The sequence below is a fragment of the Bombus pyrosoma genome, linkage group LG13 (assembly GCF_014825855.1).
Source record: "Bombus pyrosoma isolate SC7728 linkage group LG13, ASM1482585v1, whole genome shotgun sequence".
NCBI classification, from domain to species: domain Eukaryota; kingdom Metazoa; phylum Arthropoda; class Insecta; order Hymenoptera; family Apidae; genus Bombus; species Bombus pyrosoma.
The window spans coordinates 7,317,132-7,342,986 of NC_057782.1; the positions used below are offsets into that span (position 1 = coordinate 7,317,132).

Sequence of the window (25,855 nt, forward strand, 5' to 3'; positions counted from 1 at the left end):
TTTTTACGCGAACGACGAAATGCAAATTAGACAGGGAACCTGCGCACGTTTCATCGCCGTATGAACTCTACACATAGTACCGTTTATTGGTCGATGCAATAAGCGCAGCGAACTTAATACCACCGTGTCGCGATCTGCGTGTCGAGAATTTTACGAAACGCAAGATTTCACGGTCCATTAAGTTTCGTCGATAAATAAAAATCTACGTACACGCGTATAGAAATGGTTGAATAACTTTCGTCAGTTTATGACTTCCTGAGCAATAAAAGGGGCATCATGTTACTTGGAGAAGACGGAAGTTTCAGAATAAAGCATGAGAATTGTTTTTATGTTCTTGGATTTATATTGGATGGATATTAATTTATTTTTCAACTTTAACGTTGCAATTATATCAAAGGAATAGTATTACATGACGAAGCAGTTATTCGTGGAGTTGCACGTGGAATTTCTTCGAACGGATGATGTAAAATAACAAAATTAATTTCGCGACTGAAAAAGGAAAAAGAATTTAATTTCCTGAAACTGTCGGACGTAGCAAGAGTCGATATCTGCAGTCTAAGCGCTGTTCGTTCGAAGATCTTATCTCGTTACCGTGGGCATATTTCTACCGAACTGCGGACAATCGGATGGGTAATTAACGATTGCTAATGACCGTTTTGCGCGGTCATTAAGGAAAGTTCCTTCCCTCCAAGAGCTTAATATCGGACATCGCTTCATTTCATAGGTAATCATCTTAATTTTCCGCTCCTCGAACCCGGAAACGAACAGGACCCCACCCCTCCCTCTAATCTGCTTCCTCGTTTCCCGATCTTCCAGTGGGAAATCGACTTGTAAACTTGTTTCTACCGTTGTCTTGCAATTAACGTTCCCGTTTCGTCTCTAGAATGCTGAATAATGATTGTCTTGGTTCGCTCTTCATTGTCGTCAAGAGCCGCGATCTTGATCGTTCTTACGTCATTCTAATGCATCTGAATTACGCGTATCATCGAGGGTCGATGCTTGAAATTAAGAGATTAGGCTCTTAATACGTAGAACTTTCCTTGGCCTATTAATCAACGTGATTAAATTCTCGTATGATAGAAAGCAAACGTCAGCAAATTTGTATATTTTAACGTGAAATATCGTAGCTTATGCGAAAATCAGTGAATAAAATGATCGTCTGGACCGGCGGTTCTTAACATTTTGTTTGCTACGGATCTCGTTTAAACGATATTTTGTTGTCGCGGTCCCCCGAGGCTTGACTCAAAATTTAAATCGGCAATGTGCCAAATGTGTTTAATTGAAGCACACATCCACCGCTTATTGACGATCTTGTTGGAAAGAAGGAAATAAATGAAATAAATGTAAATACATGTATGAATATAAATAGATAGATGAAACGAATATATACATATTGAACATTTTTATTCGAATAATAAAATAGTAACTTGCATGTATGAGAACTTTATATGATTCCGCGGACCATAGGTTAAGAACTGCTGGCCTAGATTAAAGATAATCTACGTCCATATATGTCACAGACGTGTAAGTGCATTATAATACAGTTAAAAGGGGATATGCATAGTTACGATAGCTTTAAGCACACGAATGAATGCAGTTCTTTTAGAAATTTATCTTGTAGACGTTATCCGATGAACTGATTTTATTAATCTTCTTTTATCACAAAGAGCATACACGCATGATATGTTATCTAAAACAAATTGGCGAAGTTATATGCGAGTGAATATGAGCGGCAAATTAAGTAACCAAAATTATTGGAAATTGACACAGTTACCGTACCAACGGTGCTGATAAAAAGTTTCTAACGAAGCTTTCGCGAAATCTACGCTTTATTCTATATTCCTACGCTATATTCCCCCTATAAACATTTAAATAAATTGGTAAAACGAATCAATTCTTCACCTCGCAAAGCTGTATCCCCTTTAAAAACGTATTATGTAAAGAAAGGATTTTCTCGCCATTCGTGCAGATTGCAGATAGGAATTTCCATTTCTAATCCTATAATAATCGAAGCCAGCGACCAATCTCTCTTTCCCGGAGCGAATCTGCCATTTTACAGTTTGCCAATCGCCGAGCGAAATAAGACGCGTTAGACGGAGGATCCCGTAGGATTGTCGAGTATCAGGGAAAGATTACGGCGTTACGTCAGACGCTAGGTATGTCTTTGATAATATCGATCTTTCTCCTTTTTACCTTTCTTTTCTCTCTCTCTCTCTCTCTCTCTTCCTCTCTTTTTTTTTTGAATTGCTCAGCGTGTCGCGGTAATAACGGCGTTAAACCGATCCTCGTTCCGTGTGTCGCGTACGATTATATTCCACGGCACGCGGCTATTGTGCCGCCATTAATCACAGCCGCGCGCACAAAAGGATCCTCCATCCTCCGCAATCTCATTCTCGATACCTATTCTCCATCGATGCCACGGAAAGAGATGCGAGAGCTCGAACAAAAGCATCGGCCTCTTCCGCAGATTTCTTCACGCTCGCCTACGAGATTTCATTTTCCACTGTCCCCCACTTTCGCTCGTTCGCACCAAAAGATGCTCCCTTTCCAAGTTTTTCTTATCTTCTACCTTCCTTTTTTCTTCCTCTTCTTCTTCTTCTTCTTTCCACCCTTTCAATCCGTTAAGCGTATATAGAGAATTGATGACACATTCGCTATAATTGTTGGCCAAAGAAGCAAGTATGCGTGGCGCCTACGTGGACATGTACATCACCGTTTTTATAGTATATAGTATTATAGTATCATAGTATAAGTATTAACACGCTTATGAAATCTTATTTCTCTCGCTGATGACGCATTTCCATCGCATCATATTTCACGTTTATACGATGATGTTAAGTATGCGATAATCTTGATGCAGAATTCAAAAAAGATTGTCTTATATTGATTATGTTTCTAGTTATTTAACGTCGGCTAACGTGTATATTTTCCTGTGGTAGATTTTAAAACAGAAAATCTAGAGCTGCTCACGTAGCTCGCCGCGACGATTACAAGTAAACGGGTGTTTATGCAAATTTATATTTTTATGCATATGATTAAAAAGATTGGACCGACCTAATTAATCCTAGAATTTTACTAACTACGATTTAAATTAGAAAATTGTGGGAACTATTACGTATCAGATACTATAGTTTACCACGTTGGTGTTATTGTTTCTAATAATTTCAACAAATTTTTACCTTTATTATATCGCTCGCTTGTATGAGTACAACATTCTCGTCGATTAATCATTTCCTTCGTAATACCGGTTAATTGTCGTGTTTCGTATGAATCCAGCAGGTGTCGTAATATTTATGAACAGGAATGTACGAGTCTGATGTTATCGTATAACGGATGTGTCTGTACCTCTTTGGATCTCTTTTCTCCATTACTCGATCTTGCTCGGTTTAGAGGCTGTTAGTAACTCATTCATGCGATATTTATTTCGTACCGACCGTGGGCAAGACGCGCTACGTAATTCAATTAAAACTTAAGATCATCTCGTAATCTTTAAAATTACTTTCCTGCAGAATGTTTTACGGGCACTCGTATACAGATGGAATTATTTAGCTGTTTATATCAAACGATAATAAGTGGACCAGGTATATTTATACATTCTCGGAAAATTAAAAATGTACAGGATGTAAATTATATATATTTGGCCTAAGTAAAATCCAAATAATCGTAGTACTTGGAGGACGAAAATTATTTTCATTCAGATTTTATTCTGTTCATAAAAAACATGGATTTTCACAAACATCTGCGTATCGTTGATAACCGTGTACCTCGCGAATTATATTCACAGCCTGGAAAACTAAAGAACTGCACATCATACACGAGTTAGTAGCTCGTACGTTTTACACGTTTTACGCGTCGATCAAACTGATAAACGGCAGTTGTCATCCTACAAATCTGCTTCTCTTTTCTTGCTTTCTCCAGTTGGATACATTTTTCATCCAGATTTTTCTCTCGAAGACCACCTCGCCAATATCGATTTCAACCATCTCCATCAGTCTAATGGACTAAGGGTTAATTCAGGTAGCCGTGTGGGCGAGGTGAAGAAAGGCAGCAGGTAAATGAAAGGCAGTATTTTTCCCCAGTTTACGGGCGTAGCCGTGAGTTTTTCTCGTTGCCGAGCCGTGACGCGTTCCGTCTGGTTTCGAAATCGCAAACGAGACTGGGAGAGAGAGCGAGAGACAGACAGAAAGAGAGAGAGAGAAAGAGAGAAAGACTTGGGATGCAGCATTTTCCACAGGCTCGTGAGAAAAAACGCTCCACAGACATATTTCGACGCTATAGGCAGGTCGAGGCGAGCAATAACAGTCATCATACTTCGGCGACACTCCTTTAACGTTTCTCAATCCGGATGCATCGAGGTTGATGAGGGGCGTCTCGTCGTGATTTTCTTCCTTGCCTCTTTTTCCATCGCTTCTCTCCTCATTTCTCTCTCTTTCTGCCTCGTCGGATTATTATTGTCCTCCAGCGGCTGTGTGTTGGTTCGGTCTGTGAATGCTGTTCAGCATTATTCTCGTCTTTTCGGGGAGTCGTTATTTAATGCGTTCTCGCGTTCCTTCCCCGCGAGCAATTGCAAAACGGCGTGGATTAACAATCAAGGATTTTTCGAGTTCTCCTACCCTCGGTTATTCGATTTAATTGTTCCCGCTTCGTACTGCTGTAGCCTGGGTTTCCCCTCTTCTCTACTACAATTCTCTGTCTTTCCTTGGAAAATAATTCATTGCTCCCCTAGTCGGGAAATTCATTTTTCTGTGTCTTGTAATCGACTGGAAGGGAATGCTGCGGCAAGTTCACGCGATTCGTACATCGAGACAGCATCCAGGCGTCGAGGATCCTGCTGCTGCATTCCCCGCTGGCGCCTTTCTTCTCCATTATGCTCGGTTCATTGTTTCTCGAACAAAAGCCGATTCTCCGTGGCGCGTACTTACGCTAGGCTCAGACTGCGACGAGCATCTCAGATTTTATGAATGAATAAATCTAATTGGACGCTTATTACGCGGCCGTTCAGCCTCGAACGGTAAATTGCCGGCCTTTCAACCAAATTACGACCCGTCCTTGCGTTTTTCTTTTTTTTTTTTTTTTTTTTTTTAATTATCGATCGTCTCGTTCTTACGCCCGTTCAAGAAAAGTATCGTTTCGCTTCTGTCCTCCTCGCTCCGTTTTCCGTTTTAAGCAGAATTTTATGCAGAGGATGGCGTATGTGGGTTAAGCGGATAATCGATAAGGATAACGGTCAGTTGCTTCCTTTTAAAAGTGGGATTTGCTATATACGTCAGAAACGTATTTAACCGATTTAATTAATTAAATACACGCTCACTGTAGCACGTCTACGCACGTATCATCGAACGCTATAATCTTCATATTTACGTTTCCATAAAACACTTTGAAATTTCATTAGAACTGCAACGAGGCACAACTATTACAATCAAACTCGAAACCAGCGTAGTAATACGTACAGGAGTTACGAGTTATGTAAACATGTATCTAGAAAGAAAATTAGCGACATAAATAACCATCTCAAGCACATGATATGTTTTAAATACGATACCACAGACGATACTCGGTGTATGCCTACTTATTACTTCGAAACACGGTGTTGATCAATTTGACTTCTGAGAAACTCAATTATGGACGAGAGTGGAGTCCCGGAAAAAGGCTTGCTCGCATTGAGGCAGATGACTTTATGTAACACGCTGCTGTTCCTCGCAACCAAACCTCTATTATTAGTCGACCAATTTTCTAATGGCTCCGATTTGCCTGATTTGACGACGATCCAAAAATAAGCCAAGCATCGCCGCGCCTACTTTAAACAACCACGAATTTCTATTTAGCTATGGCTCACGCCCGCCCCAACCCCTATTTTCGTAGCAATTATCGCTAATTGTCCGCTGTTCGGTCCATTGAAATTGTTCGTTTTCACTCTCGGTCGAGTGCCAGCTGTTATCGATCGTTATCGAGATCGTAGTTAGTTTTCTCTTTTCTTCTTCCGCTCCTCTACCTGTACTTCTTATGCAAAAATTGTACATTGTACTTTGCCACGTTGGTTTTCAGAATATAGCAAGATTCTGTACGATAACTTGTGGTCATCGAATCAGGAGCACCCAAATGGTGTCAGAATTTTACAACCATCAGGAAGACTCTTAGTATCGTTCTGTTTGCTAGTAAAAGTAAGAGATACGAGGACAGCTAAGGAACAGTTTGTTATTTACGATATAACGTAGCGGTTAAAAAGAAATGAAACTTTTCTACATGAAACTAATTCCATGGCGAATCACTCTACGTTGCAGCATCACGCAGCGACACCATTTACGATTAAGCGATATTTTTGCGAGTGTCCTGTCAGCCCCAATTGCTTCCGCGAGCAATATTCTTCCAGGTCAGTGATAAGAAATGTCACGCAGCAACTTTTATTCAACAGCATTTTCCTAGAATTCCACCGTGATGAAATTCTGGCTTTGAGAAATTTCCACGTTCAGAGACCAATCTTGCTACCATGGAGATTTTTGGAGGAACAATATAGATCCAATTTTGCAAGAGGGAAAGGAGTCCTCTGGTAAAATATAACGCGAGAATACCACAAAAAAAAAGGAATTCCAGTGATGATACCAGCGCAAGAACGTCAAAGGAGGAGTAAAAAAAATAGCTCAAGGCCAGAAAGAAAAATGACAGGAATATGTACAGAAGAGGAACAGAGCAATTAACATCGTAAGAAATGAAGACCTTGCTTCATGGAAAATGTAAATGAATGAAGAGAGCGACACAGACGATTTACTGTTTTACATGGAATAGCACGATCGGATGGCTTATACGTGTGGAAATTAAATTGTGGAAATTTGCTCGTCTCATTGTCAAACTTGTCACTGTTACGCAAGAGAATTAATCAGCGTCAGTGGCATGTAACTTGTGATTTGCGAAAATTACGCTAATACTAGGTTGCATAATAAGCTTGCCTTTGAATTTTTGTTTAAAAAAAGTGTCACAGATCGTCAGCGTTATATAATGTTATTTTAATTGTACGTTGTTTTCATAATTAACGATTAAAAGAAATCTCTGCATAGATCCCACTACTCTGACTGACCGACTATGTACATAAAAATATAAATTTACATAAACGTTCAATCTATTTACGATATTGCCACCTGATAATTTACTTCAACCGTGGAAGGCGCAAAGGAAAGAAACGTTTTCGCGGATATGTGAAAAAGTGCGTGGAAAAATTCAAAGACCATCTGGAGTATCGGCGATTATTTATATCGTCCGGTGGGACCAGCGAAATAAGCCAATGAAGGAAAGCACATTGGTCTCGAATATCGTGCACGCGAAGATTAATCCCGTCGCATCGTTCATCACTGCCACCGGCACGCCTGCCCTTTTTGTAAAACGCAGGAACAAAAGGACACGCGCGATAGAGAGAAGCAAAATCGGCCATTAATCACACGTTCGTCCGGTGTTCTTTTGCTTCTTCATAGCGACACTCCGCTTTTGCAAGCGGGCTGCTCTCACTCGTACTTCCCATTCACCGATGCGACAGACTGGAAATCGCGCAATATTTGCTTTTTGTTGCGTCTGTTTCAGCTTGTACACCCTCCGACAGCTGCTGTTTGAGCGTGCCTGCTCTACACGATTCAAAAGCAGTCCGATCGTTCTCTCGCGACAAGAATTTGCATACCAGTTGACTCGTAACGCGTTCGCGTTAATTCCTCGTCACCGCACGTCGGAAATTGTAAGATACTTGCAGCGTAGATTTGAAGTAGGAAAGTAACTTTCAACTTCCAACGATACTTTATTTAATTTATTATCTATATATATATATTTATTTAATAATTTTTCGACAACCCAGTCTGATCAAAACGAAGATATTCATCGTGGAAGTTGAAAGCTTCGATGCGTAATCCCTGTACCAACCGCTGAAAACATGGCTTTCCACAGACATATTTTAATCGTAGCGCAGATTCGACAGAGGACTATCACGATCGATTAAACTTGACAAATTCGTTCGTTCATCAGGTGACGCTTTCTTTTTTGTTTTTACTCGCGAGCGCCAACAGCGTTTCCCGAGAGCGTCTGAACTCGGCGTTCCAGACGTGACATACACTCGTGACGCGGCTGTTTTTAACGCCAGGCGACATTCATTAAACTGAAAAGCAGTGTTTCCTTCTTCTTTCGTTTCCCTCGTTCAACGAGTATCTCTATCTACGAGGCAAAATAATCGCGAGAATAACCGCGTCAAGTGAAAACGATCAACGAAAAACGTCACGGGCAACTGTAGCATTAACGTTCTATTTTGTTTTAATCGCCCATTGCCGGTTTATTGGGTGGCAGCTTTCATCGTTCCCTCTGCCAGTCCGTCTGAAATAAACTGAAAACGCTGACGGATGATCGCAACTTCGCCGAACGAGCCAACTTACGCGGTGCCCCTTAAAACCGTGCTGTTTCACTTGGAAAGTAGTTGACGCTTTTATTAGGACCGTGTTTAATCTCGACTCTGCGTTCCTTAATTAAAACCAACTTGCTGACTCGTTCGCTAAACACCAGGCGAAAGTAAAAACGTCATCTTTGTAGAGAATAACAAATACGACAAAAAGAAGAGAAGATCGAAAAGTAACGTTTCTTCCTAATCTTAACGCGACGCACACGCGTAAAAGGACAAGAACGATACGAAGATACGATTCGAATCTCCGACGGATCGTCGCTACTTTCTCGAACGAGAAGACCTAGTACTCCTTCGAACCGTGCCATTTTATCTGGTCGGTGCTTCACGCTTTTATCGGGACCGTAATTAATCTCCACTTTATGATCCTTAATTAAATCCACCTTGATGACACTTGCAAACACGAAGTGAAAGCGGCATATTCTGCCTCGTAGACAATCGTAAGAAGAAGAGAAAGGGAAATTGAAAAGCAACGTTTCTTCCTAACCCTCTACGAGGAGGCACGCGTGACGTTCTGGCGAAATCCTTAGGCGTAAAAAGAACAAGAGCACAAACCGGGTGGCAAAGTGAAATCGATGAAAAGCTTCGTAACAGCTTCCTTCGCACCTCGCATTTACCACGCCAACCCCTTTTTCGGTTCTGCAGGCGAATACGTACGAGAGGAAGAAGTGTCTGCCGGATAGGGGAATGATTTAGCAACCCCTCGTTTTACGTCTGAAGATGTGGCCTGGTTGAAAACCAGGTTGAACGAACCCTCGCGAACCTTGGCCACCTACGTTGACGCGGATCTACATGAGAATATAAACGCAACCGTGGCCGCGTTGCGCCTCTTGACCGTAGGACGATGATAAATGGTGCCATTTTATGGGCTCACCCCGTCCCATGAATGTAGAGCCTCTGGTCGAACTGGACACTCCGTGCTTACTACGTGAAAATTATACCCCATAAAGTGTCGGCTGCCATCAACCTCGTCGCAGACCAGAACACGATCGAGAAATCTTCAGAAGTACTGTAGCGAGACGTTAGCGCTTCGCGCTTCTTTTTCACCGGTTGATTTATCAGCTCTATGCTTCTCCTTTGGCTAGGCTTGTAATGAATTTCCGTTTGCAAATATTTTTCATGTTATTGTAATATATTCTCGTTCGTAAGTGTTATTTGTTATTTTATATATATAGCCTATGTTTTCAATACCGTAATATAAATCATTATCGGTTATGGGTTATAAACATAAAATATTTTCTCAGTTTATGTCGATTGCCTGTATCAATTTCAATATTCATACTACGTTTTTCAGTATATTTATAATATAGATAACGCAAACTATTATAAGAAATGGCTAGAAGCAAATACTTATTAGCTTTTTATGAAACCAACGATCAATAAACTCTAGTTAATTAAAAATTGGCCGACGATAATTACGAAATAAAGTGCACAATTTATGGATCGTTTCGACGAATCATCTGGTCGAATTACACCAGGTATCCTAATGCACGGATATAGCAATCTTTTAGCAGTATATTCGGGCTAAACAACAGGGTTTTTCGCTCGATACTTCAACGACAGTCTATATCAGGGTTTAACCAGTCCAGCTGTGAAAGATTACATTGATCCATCATCGATGAATCTACCGAACCGTTTATTTGTCTCCTCCACGTGGTTACCTTGACTATCATTTTTCCATCGCTCGGAGATGATGGAGCACGGCTATATAACCGAGTCATCATCCTGTCCTCGGTATCTCGATCACCGCTTGCTTAATGATTCCTTCACAAGCCGGTGACCAAAGAGCGCGAATCTTGAACATCCTTGTGCAAGCCAGTGATTAATCTGTCGATTACGAAGATGCGATTATCGGATAACCGATGAATCATCCTTACACCGGTGCACAAGCCTAGGAGCACAGTGGATTGGATATCGATGTCGGGTATAATTATCGATGAAGGCGCGGTATTCACCGACACGACACGTTACAGCAACAAAAATTAACGTTACTAATGATGATACATCGTTTGCAAATAGCGTGCATGGCTCCTAAATTTTTGCCATCTTAACGCGATTAGTTTTCCAAGGACGAATAATTTTAGTTGTTAATAGACTACGGAGTTTCGTACATTTATGGGAAATTTCGACGATACTTTTACTATACACATATGTTTGCAATAAATGTCTCGTAATTTTTCTATACATTTTCTGTTTCTGCTTTCAAATTGACAAATATTGCGTTGGCAACTAAGTGATTGCGGATTTTGCCAATACCACTTAATGACAAAATCCGCAATCACTTAGTTGCCAATCCGATATAATCGTGACAGTCGTGTCTCATTGCGATGCTAATGTTAAGTGTTTCACGTGACTTATAGAATATGAACATTGAAGTTTCCTACGATAGCTGTTGAAATAGTTTCATGAGTCAATCGTCTTGTAATTTGTCTCGTCTTGCGTTAGCGCATTGAGAAGAAAGATTGGCTAACAACGTCGCGGTTAAGACTGACTGACAAAGTTCCCAGACACAAAGAACCATGGACGTTTCGTACAAAGTGGATCTTTCTCTGTTTGCAGGGAACGAAACTATGGATTATTATGGAGTACTTGGGTGGCGGCTCGGCCCTGGACTTGATGAAGGCCGGTAACTTCGAGGAAATGCATATCGCGGTGATATTGCGTGAAGTGCTCAAAGGGCTGGACTATCTTCACAGCGAACGAAAGCTTCATCGCGATATTAAAGGTGCATTTACTTACCAAATAGAAAAAACAACTAGACGAAGAAGGGAATTAACGAGTTTAAGCGTTTACCTTGAAATAGCACAGTGGTATCTTTCGTGACTCCAACAGGATAATAATTTTGATTGTCGCAGGATAATTGCAAATAAAAAAATCGAATTTTGTAACTTCAAACCACGTACTTGAAAGCAACGAGTTCAATGAATTTTTGTAGAATTTCTGTTTGATTTTCACGCGTCTTTAAATCTATGCTCTCTCCGAAGCAAAGTTGCATTTATTTTCAAACATCTTTCAAACCGATCGTAGACACTCGTTTCTAAGAATTTTTCAAGATTTTTCGAAAGCCTAGAAGAACGTAAAATATATTTATTTCTGTTTCTGACTATAATTATTGTTTGTCTTTCAGCTGCAAACGTTTTGTTAAGCGAAATGGGCGACGTGAAGCTGGCCGACTTTGGTGTGGCTGGACAGTTGACCAATACGACCAGCAAACGTAACACTTTCGTCGGAACACCATTCTGGATGGCACCGGAAGTCATCAAGCAGGCTTCGTACGATTCGAAGGTAATCATGCAAAACCACGGAGAACGATAATATTCCCGGGAATTCTGGATATTTTTCATCTTCGCTGTTTCTCCTACTCGAGGCCATTGCTCGCAGGCTACAGTCCGGTCACGTATCCCAGGAGATTTAATTTTATTACCTGCCTCTGACTTTCCATCCCTGGGTTCAACGTGGTTACCTTGTTTACCTCTTCGCAGCCTCTCTTGCAGACTTTAATCTACCTCCTTTCTATGCGCACACGCTCTGTGTACAGGAAAAACCATATACCGAAGACCCAGCAATTCTTATAACATTCGTTTCAATAGTAACAAGAGAAAAAAATCAATTAGGGGCTTTTTAAAAGAGGTTTCAAATTATTAAAAATTAACGTACATCAAAATTTCCCTTTACTTCAAAGAACAAACATTAGCACGATCGTTACAATTATCGATTTAAATGTAACATAAATATGATTTAGGTATTAAAACGCAACAATTTATTTAATTCGATATTCCTTTTATCTTGAGATTCCACCAGAAAGCTCCTCGGTTATTAAATTAACGCGAGTGCATGTTATCCTTTGAAAAAAAAAAAAACCATAGAATCCCGTTATCCATGCCTGGACAGTCCTCGTGAACAATTTCTGGAAGATGCAAAGAGCGGTCACGTTGTCATTATCGCGTGATTAACACCTGACGAGTCGTAAAACGAAGAACGCTTATTCCACAGGCTGACATTTGGTCGCTGGGCATCACCGCGATCGAATTGGCCAAAGGAGAACCTCCAAACAGCGAGCTGCATCCTATGAGGGTCCTATTTCTCATACCGAAGAACAATCCGCCCCAATTAACCGGAAATTATACGAAGCAATTCAAGGAATTCGTCGAGGCCTGTCTGAACAAGGACCCTGAAAACGTGAGTTGATTTTCACATGCAGCGACGATGTCCTCGTCCAACAGAAGCTACGCGCACGTACTAATTTTCGCCGTACGAGCACGTACTTCGTAGAGAATGTTCGTTAGAACTAGAACTGTCGTACTGGCGCTTATGTCTCTAAGTAGATTCAGCCGTCAGTAATCAGACTTATTCTTGTCATACGCTGTTCCGTATAATTACTCTCTCTATTCTCGCGATTCAGAGGCCAACGGCGAAAGAACTACTAAAGTTCCAGTTCATCAGGAAGGCGAAGAAAAACTCGTACCTGATCGACCTCATAGACAGATACAAAAAGTGGAAGTCGCAGCGCAGCGAGGAATCCGAAACGGAGAGCGAAAATTCGGACTCGTAAGTTTCCATTTTCGTCCGACAGTTATGACTCATTGGCTACACCGTGGACGTTCATGCGTTTGTTGGAAATTTAAATGCAGAAAAATCTGCAGAACGCGTATTGTAATATGCAAAATATTCACAGACACACGCATACAAATCAAAGCATTCATTGTAATATTTAATACTCAATAACTGAGATGTAACCAATTCTATGAAACTGACTGGTTTGATATGCGGCCGAGAGAAATTGTATTTCAACCGACGAAATTATATTTCTGCGTGTAACGTGTTGAGACAAACACGCGATGAAATTTAAAACGAAAATTCTTATAAGAAGCGATTGAAACCAGTTATTTTGACTGATGGATGAAGGATGATTATCCAATTTCTTAGGTTGTGTTCATGAAAATTTGAATTTGCACGAACAACTGCAGTTGGTATGTTCGTTCCATATGTCCATCAACTTCTGAAGCTTCGACATGAGTCGGAAATACGGCGATTTTATCGATTTCAGGGAGGAGTCGAAACAGGATAGCGACATGGACGAGCCATGGATAATGACCGTGAAAGGCCCTCACGGGGTGAAAGGATCCGTGGTGCCTATGCTACCGCTCGATGAACAGCCAGCCTCGTTGACCATTACACACACGCCGAATCACAGATCCACGAATCACAATCAGCAAACGAAGCCACACGCGAACGGTGCCTCGAGATCTCCACCGAAAGATTCCACGTTGAATCATTACAGAAGCGAGTCGAGGGATTCTGTACGCGATGGCCAAGCGAAACACACGCCGGTGAGTGTCCTCTGTTTCATAAAACTGCAATCGAATCCGATAGCCTGGCGAAGGGTGTCTGACGAGTTAAAGAACGAAGAGGAAGAGCGTCTCGTAGACGGCGGACACGCAATATCTCGTCGTGTGACGCGAGGCAAAGTCGTCTCGATCGATGACTGTTTTTTAATATCGTTGGAATTTAATCGTATGTTTCAGTCCCGACCGCACGAGGCTGCGCCACCGCCGCCCGTGGACACGCGAGAAAAACGAGAAGACCGAGATTACAGGGACTTCAATCGGGATTCCTCGTTGAGGGAATTGAAGGAGATACGTGACAGCAGGGACAGCAGGGATAGGGAACGTGATAGAGAAGGACGAGAAAGAGAAAGGGACAGGGATAGGGACAGAGACAGGGAAAGGGAATTCAGCGCGAAAGAGAAGAGGAACAGTAAACCGGATGTACCTGTCGTACCTATGGTGGACCATAGGCCCGGTGAAGACAAACAGAGACCAAGGAGCTCGCAGGAACTGAAGCATCCGCGGAGCGCGGCTCTTTCCGGTGTTGTTTTACCTCTCCTTTCCGAGGTAAATGTTTCTTCTAAGGGAACATCGAATGTTTCCTGTTGTTCTTGGAGATATAGTTGAAACTAAAGAAAAGTGGAAGGAAAGCGTAGCCTCTTAAATTTAACAGACTCGAGTTTTACTTACTTTTTCGCTTGTGAAAGATTGCACAGAGAAATATAGAAATTTATTCTTTGTTCTATCTACGTTGTTTGTATCGTTTGCAGCTTCAACGGAAACATCAATATTCGGCAAGAGACAATAATGGCGAGGGCGGAAGCGCCATTGGTAAGAACAGTGGCGCGATAGAGGAACTACGCAGCGCATTCGAGACAGCGGAACGCACTTCGCCAGGAATGACCGAGGCTCTTATCAGGGAACTCTTTAAGTCTTTACTTCCTGCCAATCATTCGGAGGGTTGTCTATTTATGCTGATGGAAAAAGTAATTCTAAGGTAACATTAAACTTTAGCAATTTGCCCTTTCGCCAAAAGGCTTCAACGTAGATCGCGTCATCTGTTTTCAAAGATTTTTGTCGCATTAAAGGAATTGCATATTATTATTTTCCATCTCTTATTATTTTCTATTATCGCAGTTTGTTAACTTGTTAACCGAAATTCCTCGAGTAAGATCTTCTACGATCATCGAAGGAAATATTAATAAAGAGAAACGAATTTCAATTAGAATTCGATTCTAGCCCTGATGAACTGAACTGAACAAATTGGTTTCGAAATTTATTATTTTATACAAATATAAAACGTATAAATTCGCGTATCTTCGCGAGCCACTGTATGCTCAGTTAATCAAACGTAATTATTCGAGTTAATCCGTCCTCGCTGGTTAACAGGTTAACAACTACGTCATTGTATTTAGCGTTTCATTTGCATCATCAACTATTCATCAGAGTATGAAGTTGTAATTTTTTTCAGGGATACGTAGGGACGCGAGAGGGCGAGGATTCGCAAGAGATTGTGGTCCGAAAACATCCTAACGTTGTAACGATTCGTTATTTCTCGTTTAAACAGAGTTATTATTCCGTATGATGCCGGTACGTTGTTAACCGGATCCGAGCATGAGAGAAGAGTAGAAGAAGAACATCGCTGCAACGACCCGGTCGTTTTCTTTTCCTTCGGTCTACAGAGACTAGACTCGACAACAAAAGGTCGTCAAATTGTAGCTTTTATCCGATTATCCCGTCTCCATGTCCAATTCAACGCGAAGTGCTCGTTAGATAGAGAGATGAAAATATTATAGCGACATTTTTTGCCGCACCAAAAATTTACTCATTTTATGAACGATAATATCGACTTTTTCCGTTCAAAGCAGAGCAGAAGATTTAGAGATTTATCTACTACAGTAAAAGAAAAAAAAGCTAGAGAAAAGTAAAAAAAAAAAAGAGAGAAGAAAATTATACCATCCAATTGCCCTCGCGCGAGGGTTACAGTTACCGTTAAATCTTAAAAAGATATTAGCTCCCCTCCCCCCGATCGTTAAAAGTTAGTATTTGGAAAAAATTAAGTAAAAAAAAAGTGCAAGAAAAATGTAGGAGATAGTTGAGAAATATTTTTGCAAATCGTGCAACCACCCGTTCAAGATTCTTTGTACGTTCTTCGTGTTCGGTATCGACGCAACCATAAAAGAACGGATGATATAGCGTAGGGTACAACCGTGGTCCGATGGATGGTGAAAGGGTATTCGTTGAAGGGATCTTGCCTCATTGTAGATACATCCGGAACGTGTACTGCCATTACGATTTTACTATGACATCATAGCCGAATCGTTGCCAATCGCAGTTTCTTTCGAGCGAGTATTCGCGTTCGAAGATCGCGCTTTTAGCGGACAACAAATTCGAAGATATTTATTTTAAACCGTAGAATATTCAGTCCAGCAACGTAGAGAAAGATTTGAAAGTTAGCAAGGGGAAAGTGCTACCCTTTAAATAAATGCCTTCCCGTTGCATCCTGCGTTGGTGCACGTTCCGGATTATGGAAATAAAATCGAAGGAAGGGAGAGTGCCTCTATGTCGGAGGCTTTGTAAATATGTATGTAGCACGATAAGATAGTCTTATTGTTCTAACGATCGACGTCTCTGCCAGTCGGTTGCGCAGCTCCGTAACGCGATCCCGTTTTACCTTGATATTTCTAGTACTATTTTTCCGTAAATGAACGAAGCAGTGAGAAAAAGTGAGAGAACAAGGGTCACAAGAAAATTCATGCGTTTATGATTGACGTCCGAAGCGTACACCCGGTTCGGGAGAAACGAAAATTAATGTAAATGATATCGATCGAGTAGCTGATGCGAGTGCTAGTTCGCGAATCACGCGAAAATGTGCTTTCTTTTTCTTGAGCTAAAGTTCTTCCACTAGTTTCATCCGGGATAAGGAGTTCTTATAGTCGAGCCGTTCCATGATCGAGCCTGAGCTGTGATAACTTCCGCGGGACGTCGGCACTTAATCCACGTTGTTTGTAAACTAATGTATTTTATAAAGTATATTATATAGAAAATGAAAAAAAAGCGGATGGAAAGAAAACACGAAAAAATTCCTCGTAATGATCGGATAGACAGAGAGGTTTAACAAGAACGACGGAGTCGTCGTTTTAACGCAGGATAGCCGCAAACGAAACGAAGTAGCTATTTGCGACGAACGATCGTTTCTACGGGACGTTTGCGCGCTATCCTGCAGCGTGAAACATTAGAAACGGAGGAAAAAGCGCAAGAGGGTGATAGAGTGCGAGAGAGGGAGAGAGTGAGAGAGCAAGAGGACGCGCGTATGTGTGGTATACAAGAGTGTGTAAGAGGAGAGAGACGATTTACGACAAAACGAGAGGAAGGAAAATACGAAAAAATGTCTAGCGCTGCGCAAAGGTGGAAACTAGCGTAAAAATTATAACGAGAACATAGTATTAATTAACAGGGAGTCGTGCAGAAAAAGAGAGGCGACTGAGAGAGACCTAACTATCGTAAGCCCGCAATACAATATCACGTAGTTGCGTTTTATTCCAGTCAGCGAGGCGATCAATGGAAGAGCCGTAAACTCCTACAATTATTATTGTAATATTGTCAACGACGACGAACGAGATAATTGTTAGTACGTGAACACCTCTGATCTCCGCTCTACCACACCCCCTTTTATTCTCTTTTCCGACTCGTTCTCCTGCCGCCTATAATATTTCTTTGTTTTTCATTCTTTATTTCTGGCCCGAGATCGAAAGAGGAGACACACAAACACACATACAAATACACACACGCGCGCGCGTACACACACACACATACAGAAATACGTAGGAGGACTTTACTATTCTTCAGTTGAATTTACATTAGTTAATATCACTACACTCTATTGTTAATATTATGGATTTATTCGTCTTATTGTTGTTTCACCGTTGGGTTAGGTTCTTTTCGATGACTTTTACGACGGTCGCTACCCCAGTCATCCTCATAAAGCTGCCATAAACGCTTACCGGCTACGCTCTAATAAAGAACTCAGAAAACTCGAAAGACTTCAACGAATTATCTTCCCGTATCACTTCTTCCGATCCTTTTTGCAACGAACGACACCGATTCTACGAAGAGAAGAAAAACAACTTTATCTAAAATTATATTACTCGTGAAACGTTAAATCCTCTTTAATAGCTTTAATTCTTCACAAGCATGTCTGTGAAATTGTTTAGTCGCGAATCGAACGTATGGCTGTGTAAGCAGTATATGTTTTAAAGAACGTCAGGGATCTGAGGCGTAGCGGTCCATCTTAACATTCAAATCTGACTAATCGTTAAAAAGAATAAATTGTAATTCTCGAAGGGGTGGTTCACTGCGGATTATTCATGTTCTACGCGAGTATCAACCTTTCATTATCGTTCGACGGCTTTCATTTCCCTTGATAGCAATAAATTAGATAGCGCAAGTAGACGTACCGATAGCGTTTTTAAGAAAAACGGAACTGACGAATAAATTATTTAGAGACGCTACCAATTATTAAAGAGTTATAGAATCGAAATATTCAAGTTTATCGCGACTCTCTCTAAATTTGTGCACGCTCGTACTTCCGCTGAAAGCGGATCGAAAGTAAGCAGATTTCCACGTGAAACATCAAATCGAAACCTCGTTTCTATCGAGGTTTCTATCGTGTTTTACTTATATTTTTGCATAGCCATACGTAACGTTGTAAGAAGCTTTTTACGTTCCCCTTTCTACTTTTCTTTTTTATGTTTTATTTTTCCCATTTCTCGAACGTTCAAGCTACTTTTCCCTTGTAAATCTTTCGACAGATCATCGTAAGAGAGCTGTGATTTTGAATTTTATCTTTGAAGATCGTTTTAACTTTTGCCAATAGGGAGTGAAAAATTCGAGAAACAGAGATCGCTACCGTTTCTCTTAGCAATTTCAAAGAAGCGCTGAAGAATAATCATAAATTGCACCACGTTCAATCCGAATTACGTGTCCTACTGTAACCAGCACTCTTCTTTGTATTATATTCTTAGCTATTATCCATAATATATTCACCGTTATAACATCGTGGTAACAATAATATTACCTATCGACGTAGAATATAAATATATAAATATAAATATATATATATTTTTTGTATTTTACTTCTACCTTGGCTGCATTGGACTGTATCATATTGATTATATGTGGCATGCTAAGGGCGTGTACAAATACGAAATAAAGATCAAATAAATTACGACCGACGACACTCTGTACGTTTCTTGAACCGCGCTTTATCATTGATAAAACAACAAATGTATAAAGTTAGGAAAAAAATTTAATAACCATAGTACACATAATCCTTATGAATATGGAAATTAGAATATTATTTTCGTTGCTGATTCAAACGACTTATGATATAAATGCGTAATGTATGCTGCTACTAAATTGTAAATTTCTTGGGGAGACAAGGCTGCACACGCCTCTCTTTTTTCTTTCAAAGACTATTTTGGAAGGAACGTTTTTTATCGAAGCGACATTCTTGAGTGTGATAGTCAGGTATAGGATCCGCCGTGGAAGATTTATATGGATATTCAATACCACAAGGTAATTGGAACATTGCAAAACAATACACGTGAAAACCCACGTACAGTTGACGGTCGCGTTTCACCTACGTGGCAATTGGCAAAATCTTGCGTCACCTTCGACGATCCGATCATCCTGGGTCATCCTTCGCGCGTTAGTAATTTTATCTTGTCATCCACTCGCCGCTACTAATTAAAGCTTCGAGCCATTAATTTTTTCAAACAGAAATATTCAGGAAGGATACTAACCGCAAGACATAAGAGAAATCACTCGAAGACTTAAGAGGAAACCATAAAAGGAAACAGACAGTAAATTCAACAATTCCACGGCTATTAAGAACGAAGTCCAAAGAACTCGATGATTTAGCAAGGAAAAGACAAAAAAGTGTGAACGTCAACATATCTTTTTATTTAAATAAAAACGTACAACTCTACGATATTCAAGACTTCAATTACCAATGGACAATTCATAGAAAAATAAATAAGCTCCACTAATAAACAAAGTACAAGCGGAATAATATCAATAAGAAAATCGCACCGCCTCGTTTTAAACGCAGTGCACGAACCTTCTTTATCACGAGCCCGGTCGATAAAAGTCAGTCTATGGAAGTGGTCGGACGTGATTACTGAAACGCGAGAGTACACCGGTGGAAAGCGCAGGTCTGCCAGTTCGCGGGCTAGGTGAGGGCGGCCAAGGGGGATTAAGAGGATAGGGATTTCCTCGACGCGTTTCGATGCGGTAGTCGACAGCATCCCGCGGGTGGTCGCGATCGAACAGTCAGGGGCGGGAGAGCTGTCGAGCAGAGGGTTCAACGAGGAACCCCTGTCTCCTTCTCTCTCCCTCCTTGGCCCGTCCACCACGAATTCGAAGGTAGTAGGTGTTTCCGTAAAAGAGAAACTCGCGTTCGACACGTGATCGCGGATAAAGTCGCCGGACTCTGGTGCGTCCACTCGTATCTCTTAATTGATCGTCGGCCAATTTTCTCGTCGAGTAAACGCGAGGAGGACGACGACGCCCATCGAAACGACTAATTCGAGGGAATTGAAGAGGCCGGTCGAACCGCAAGCTCTCGAGGACAGGGAATCCTGGCACGCCTCCAACCTCCGTCTCTTCGACGACGCCGATCTGGCGATGTTCGATGTCAGCACAGCAGACCGCGAAGTGTGTCGTTGCTATTTTCAGGTAGTACGTATCCCACGCTGTCCACATACGGGCTCTGCAGACTTCGTACAGCTTTTGCAAGCTTCAAGGCCTCTCCTCTCTATTATCTAACAAATACGCTGCCAGTAAATGTCGCTCGGTAGCTAGGAACGCGCGCGACACTTTCAGGCTCGCACAATTCTCGTCTCACCGCCAGACAGGCGGCTAGCCGATTGATTAACTTTTCACAAGACGACCGCGCGCCTATACGCTTCCGCCGCGCACGTGCTCGCTGAGAATCCCCGCGACTGGAGTCGCGTCTCGTGCAAACACCTGGCTTGCCGGCTCGTAGAAGTGTACAACGTCCTTAAGCTTCGATTATCCTCCGATCAAATTCAATGGGCGTGGATAGTTTCCGAGATAGCGGAACGCGTAATGGACTGGTGTTGATATCGTATCGGTTATTGATAAAATAATTGTCGAACGAGAAGTTGTTGGAGCGCGTTTCTGTAGAATATGCGGAGAATGTAGTTTTATGAGAATATTAAGGAGAGGAATCTTTATAACGTGGCAGAAATGATGTTTCATGACTTGGGATATTAAGTCACGTTCTTTTACGATATTATTCTTACATGGAATTCTAAAATTAAAGCAATCCCTCGGCGACGCCCGAAAGTTGCAAAACATTTCTTTTGTAAGAAATTAAGGATATTTCCAGTTGTTTTATTACAATTTTATGACAAATTAATATCGTAGTAGCGTGCCATGCTCCACATATTATTTGACCGAACTAAAATTAGAAGAAAGAGGAGATGAAGAGGAGAAAAGTTAGACAGGTAGAAATTTCAAAAAAGAAACGATCATCTTCGCTCAATTTATTAAAGTTTAATAAAACAGAACACGATAGTCTAGTACAATTTATCTAAACCAGAACGAAAAGAGAAGAAGAAATAGAGAAGCTAAATTGGTGGAAATTCACGATCGACCGATATTTTGATCGGTCCGTCGACTAGCGTTCGGTAAACCATGACGGCACATAGTCGCGTATAGGTATTTACGCTTTAATTACTTATTTTTTTCTCGCCGCTCCAAAAAACCACCGATGTGTAATAGAGTCTTTTGTGTGTCGAGTGCTTCTGTGTGCGCGCGTAAAGCGCAACGATCGTACGTCAAAGCCGGCAGTGAATCTCCGCGAGTCGCAGAGCGCGGACGTTACACCGCGGCGAAGCCACGTGAATACGCTACGATAGTGCAGCAACGAGCTCCTCCAATCTTCTTTACATTTTTCCGCGTCTAAATCGCGCGTTTCACCACGTGGCTGTCGGATTCGTTACAATTCTCGAAAAAAAAAAAAAAATGCTCATTGCTAGTACACTTACAAGTGACTATAGTCTCTAACGAACACCTATCGTCTACGCTTTGTTCCTTCCAATTCATGTGCTATATCTCACGAGTTCTCCTATTAAATAAATAAGCGCGTCGTTTAGTTATCAAGTTGAATCGCCCAAGCGTTGCTCACGTTTACCTTGTAACGTTTTATTTTTATCGAGATCGATACTATTTGACGATCGAAGCGAAGCTGACAATGCAAGTCCAGCGATTAGTTTACTACAAACCGTAGAACGAAAATGTTATGACGAAGGTGATTTTCGTTTGAATGTAACCGCTGGTTTATTCGTTCGTGACACGGTGCGTCTCCAATGGGCTGAACAAAGTTTGTTAAACCGAGAAGTAGTCTCAGAATGCTCCTCTCGGAGCATCGAATTATTCCGTACTTTCTTTTTAATTAGAAGTTGCGTCTCGGAACACGGACGGTGCTCCGTGCAATTATGGAAATCCATATTCCGGTTCGACGTAAGCTCCTGTATTCTTTCGAATTAATTAGCGACTTAATTGCCAGACGAATCCCCAGTTTCGGTCGTAACGAAAGCTTTCGAGTGCATCCGATGGAAACGCGCTAGTCTCTACAATGACAACGAGCACGAGCGCGCGATTCGATTTAATTTCTCACCGTAGGTATTCGCCAATGCGAATAGTTTCTATGATTTGAACCGTATCGTTTCTCGAATGGAACAGACGAACTCGTTTCTTTACGCTTTTCTACCCGTAATACGATTCCTTGTGCTTACAAAAGACTGAAAAACCTATTGTTGCAACGTTGTATGAAACGTAAAGCGACACCGTTCAATAGAAAATTAAAAAGTCAAGGGAAAATGACTCGGAGAAGCAAGACGCTTCTGGAGCAAATATCGAACTGTTTGAAAAATTCGTAGTGTGTTTCATCAACGATACATATATATACTTTATATATACTTGTTCTACTTGAATACTAAAAGAAACTAAAGAGAAATATGTACGTGAAATAGATTAAGCGTAAAGACTTCCTTTTTCAATAAAATAATAGTGGATCTTGTGTATCGATGGAGAGCAGGCATAAAATATTAGATTTTAACTATAAAGAATTCCATTAATTATATTCAATTCCGTTTACCGAATGAATCGCTCAGAAGGCATGTAATCAACTCCATAAATTAAAGTACATACAAGACTGGCGATTATAATTATCTTTTCTAATTTCCTTTGAAATTTATCATTATTTGTGTTATCTCCTCGTGATAAATAAATTGATAAGAATGATATTTCTTTTTTAAAACGTTGAATACTAATCACGACAATATGAAAGCAAATAAGAAGCTATTCTTCTGTAGACACACCGGTTAATTTTCGAGCTCGTAATTGTCGAGCGAAAAGAGTCTCGAACCGATTGCCTGAGCGCAATTGTCTAATGTAAGTCAGGTCGTGTATTGTCCTCCTTCTAATCATAATTGATGATTGCGTAATCAGAGCTCGAAAATAGGCGTCTCAACAACGTAGTACGGTGGGTGTCACAGAGAAAAGTTATCGTTAACGTTTAGCTCTCTGTTTAGGAAATTGGGATCGTTGCAGTTTAACGCGATTGAAACCGGAGATACGTCGCGAGTGAAGCCGCATAAACGAGCACACGAACTGTAGAAACTACGCGCGTCGAAAAAGGGAACAAAAAGCACGTAAATCTGATGGGGAACAGGTTCTCCTATACGTCTCTTGGAATATGCAAAGTGCGAGAAGCGCGCGAAAAGACAAACTTTTTTACGAAATAGAGCGACTCCAAGTTTTTTATACCAGAACACATCTATATTTGTAGACCCTTTTCTCGATATATTTATTCTGTAAACGGTATTTTAACAAGGCGCGAGTGTGGAATGGGTGAATCAGCTAAAAGAAATTACATTGAATACTGCAAGATTTTATCGGCTAAGAGAAGAAGAAAGGAAGACCGGTGTCTGGATCAGGACAATTCAATTAATTATCGTGTACACGAGTGCATCGTCAGACGCGTCCGTGTCAACGGCTAGACGTTGTTTTCTCGTGGAATGAATGAACGTGACCCTTGGAATTCTTATGCGGATATAGAGAGTAGACGCACGTGCTTCGTGAATCGACCAAGATTTGTGATGGCCGCGCGTGCCAAACGCTTGGAGGAATCAACCGTTATGACGTGATCCAGCAACGAGAGGAGACTTTAGGTGGAAGTAGCTCAGGAGGATTCCACGACTATTTTAAGAACGTCGATGAGCATAGTTTCTGAGAGAAAAGTGGAAACTGACACGCGCCGGGCATCTTCGATAGTCGATAATAACACAGCGGAACAAACACCGGGAAGAAAAGCAAACATCTCCGCGTAACAGGTTCTAAATTTTTTACTATTTTTACGATCGTGAATATAATACGAATCAAATAAGTGGTATCGTTAAAAAAAAAAAAAGGGAAAAAGAAAAGAAACATGGAGGGACGATCAAAAATTGAACTTGTCCGCGTGCCTTCGAACGAGCGCGGCGGTAACTTCCGATCCGTAGACGGTGGCCGTGGCAGTTATAACTACGTTCGTGTAGGCACGTACTGCCCGGAACCGGAAGTTAAAGTGGTAGTTTGCGACAGCAAACCGCCTATCGAGCAGAATCGGAAATTCAAAAAGTACGTACATCACCCTTTCTTTCTTTCGCTGATACTGGCAATTTTATTTCTTACTAACGATAAAATAACGTTTCAGGCACTTGGGACCAGTTTCGAAATTGCTTAGACGTCGCCATCACGCGGCATATCTCGCAACAAAATCCTGTGATAATATTTATAACGTGAATAGAAGTAGTAGCTCCTTAGATTGGAGGGTTAATCAAACGACAAACGAGCAAGGTAGGCAATTGTACAGTTCCAGCGATCGCTTTATCGTAGCGTGATACCGTTACTGTCGAACCAGCGTTAAAACTACACGAGCAGCATTCTAAATTATTATTCCAGGCTTTCAATCCCGTCAAAGCAGCAGCCTTGATTGGCGAGTAGGAAGATCTATCAACAAGCTACATTGGAGGGACACTACGCGTAGCGCGGAACAGCTTTCGAGAAGTGGAGCAATCAGTTCTGATCACCTTCAAACATCCAGTACAAAGTACTCATCATTCTGTTACATATACTTGACGTAGAAACAGCGGCTAATAAAATATACCAACTCCGCAGGTCGAAACTCATTTCGTTGTTACGAAGACTGTCTCCGCGAGTTTCTCGTCCAGGAAGCAAAAATTCCTTGCAAGCCTCTCCGACGATTTGTCCTTGGGTACAGGTAGAGTACTCGACAGAATCGATTAACGATGGATTACGAGAAGATTCGCAAGAAAACGATGTGAGCTTCCAGAGAGAACTGCAGCTAAACGAACTAAGGAAACGCATGGCTGGAATCCCTACCACTTCTCAGGTGATTTGTTACAATATATATATTACATTCCGTATGATAGAAACGATCGCTCGTTGTTTTAAGTCGGGTGGAACAAAGGTAAATCGAAGGCGTGACCGCTAATGGTTTCCTCGTTGAGTAACTTAAAAAGAAGACGCAAAAACATCCCAGGTTAACAGTCTTTGTTATCGAATACTATTGACAATGTGAACGGTCAATAGGGTAATGTTTACCAAAATATTTTACTTCTCAGGTTACTACGAAAGGACTTGCTAAGGATTGCAAGGAACAGCAAAGCTCTTCGAAGGTCAAGATATACGTACAACAACCAGAAAATGATTATACTAACTCATCGCAATCGTAAGCCTCATTTTTTATTTCATTTTCATTTCTTTCTCTTATATAATACCTAGAAGAATTTCTCCTCGCTTTTGCATCGAACGAAAGATTCAAAATCTTCTCCTTCAGAACCATTTACGCTCTAAAACAAGCAAAGTACTTGGAGATCCCTGCATGCGACCTAATTGCACCTAACGTTAGCTTGTAAGTAAACGTAAACGATAGATGTATCACACCCAATAAATAATTGACAATGTTTTCTGCACTGTGGTCTTAATCTCCACCTTAGTTTTCGTAAGA

The 25,855-nt window shown here is 41.1% G+C and overlaps 2 protein-coding genes across 11 annotated transcripts in view; both read left to right on the plus strand.

The window, feature by feature from the left end:
* LOC122574199 (serine/threonine-protein kinase 25) overlaps positions 1-17,793 on the plus strand; it is a 115,272-nt gene extending 97,479 nt beyond the window's left edge. For all 5 annotated transcript variants that reach the window (XM_043741481.1, XM_043741483.1, XM_043741482.1 and 2 more), the window contains 8 exons: positions 10,985-11,150; positions 11,553-11,710; positions 12,419-12,604; positions 12,828-12,973; positions 13,473-13,755; positions 13,951-14,319; positions 14,523-14,749; positions 15,224-17,793. In XM_043741481.1, the coding sequence (XP_043597416.1) occupies positions 10,985-11,150; positions 11,553-11,710; positions 12,419-12,604; positions 12,828-12,973; positions 13,473-13,755; positions 13,951-14,319; positions 14,523-14,749; positions 15,224-15,233 (1,545 nt within the window). In that variant the 3' untranslated portion in view covers positions 15,234-17,793. The remainder of the gene's footprint in view (positions 1-10,984; positions 11,151-11,552; positions 11,711-12,418; positions 12,605-12,827; positions 12,974-13,472; positions 13,756-13,950; positions 14,320-14,522; positions 14,750-15,223) is intronic.
* Positions 17,794-19,024: 1,231 nt separating this feature from the next.
* The window catches only part of LOC122574197, a 42,453-nt gene continuing 35,622 nt past the window's right edge, over positions 19,025-25,855 (plus strand). The window contains exons 1-6 of one of the 6 annotated variants that reach the window (XM_043741470.1): positions 19,025-20,493; positions 23,376-24,462; positions 24,539-24,681; positions 24,787-24,934; positions 25,003-25,237; positions 25,470-25,576. In XM_043741470.1, the coding sequence (XP_043597405.1) occupies positions 24,272-24,462; positions 24,539-24,681; positions 24,787-24,934; positions 25,003-25,237; positions 25,470-25,576 (824 nt within the window). In that variant the 5' untranslated portion in view covers positions 19,025-20,493; positions 23,376-24,271. Of the gene's footprint in view, positions 20,494-21,244; positions 22,802-23,375; positions 24,463-24,538; positions 24,682-24,786; positions 24,935-25,002; positions 25,238-25,469; positions 25,577-25,855 lie in introns of those variants that run through there. The other 5 variants (XM_043741473.1, XM_043741469.1, XM_043741471.1 and 2 more) reach the window with 5 other exon arrangements.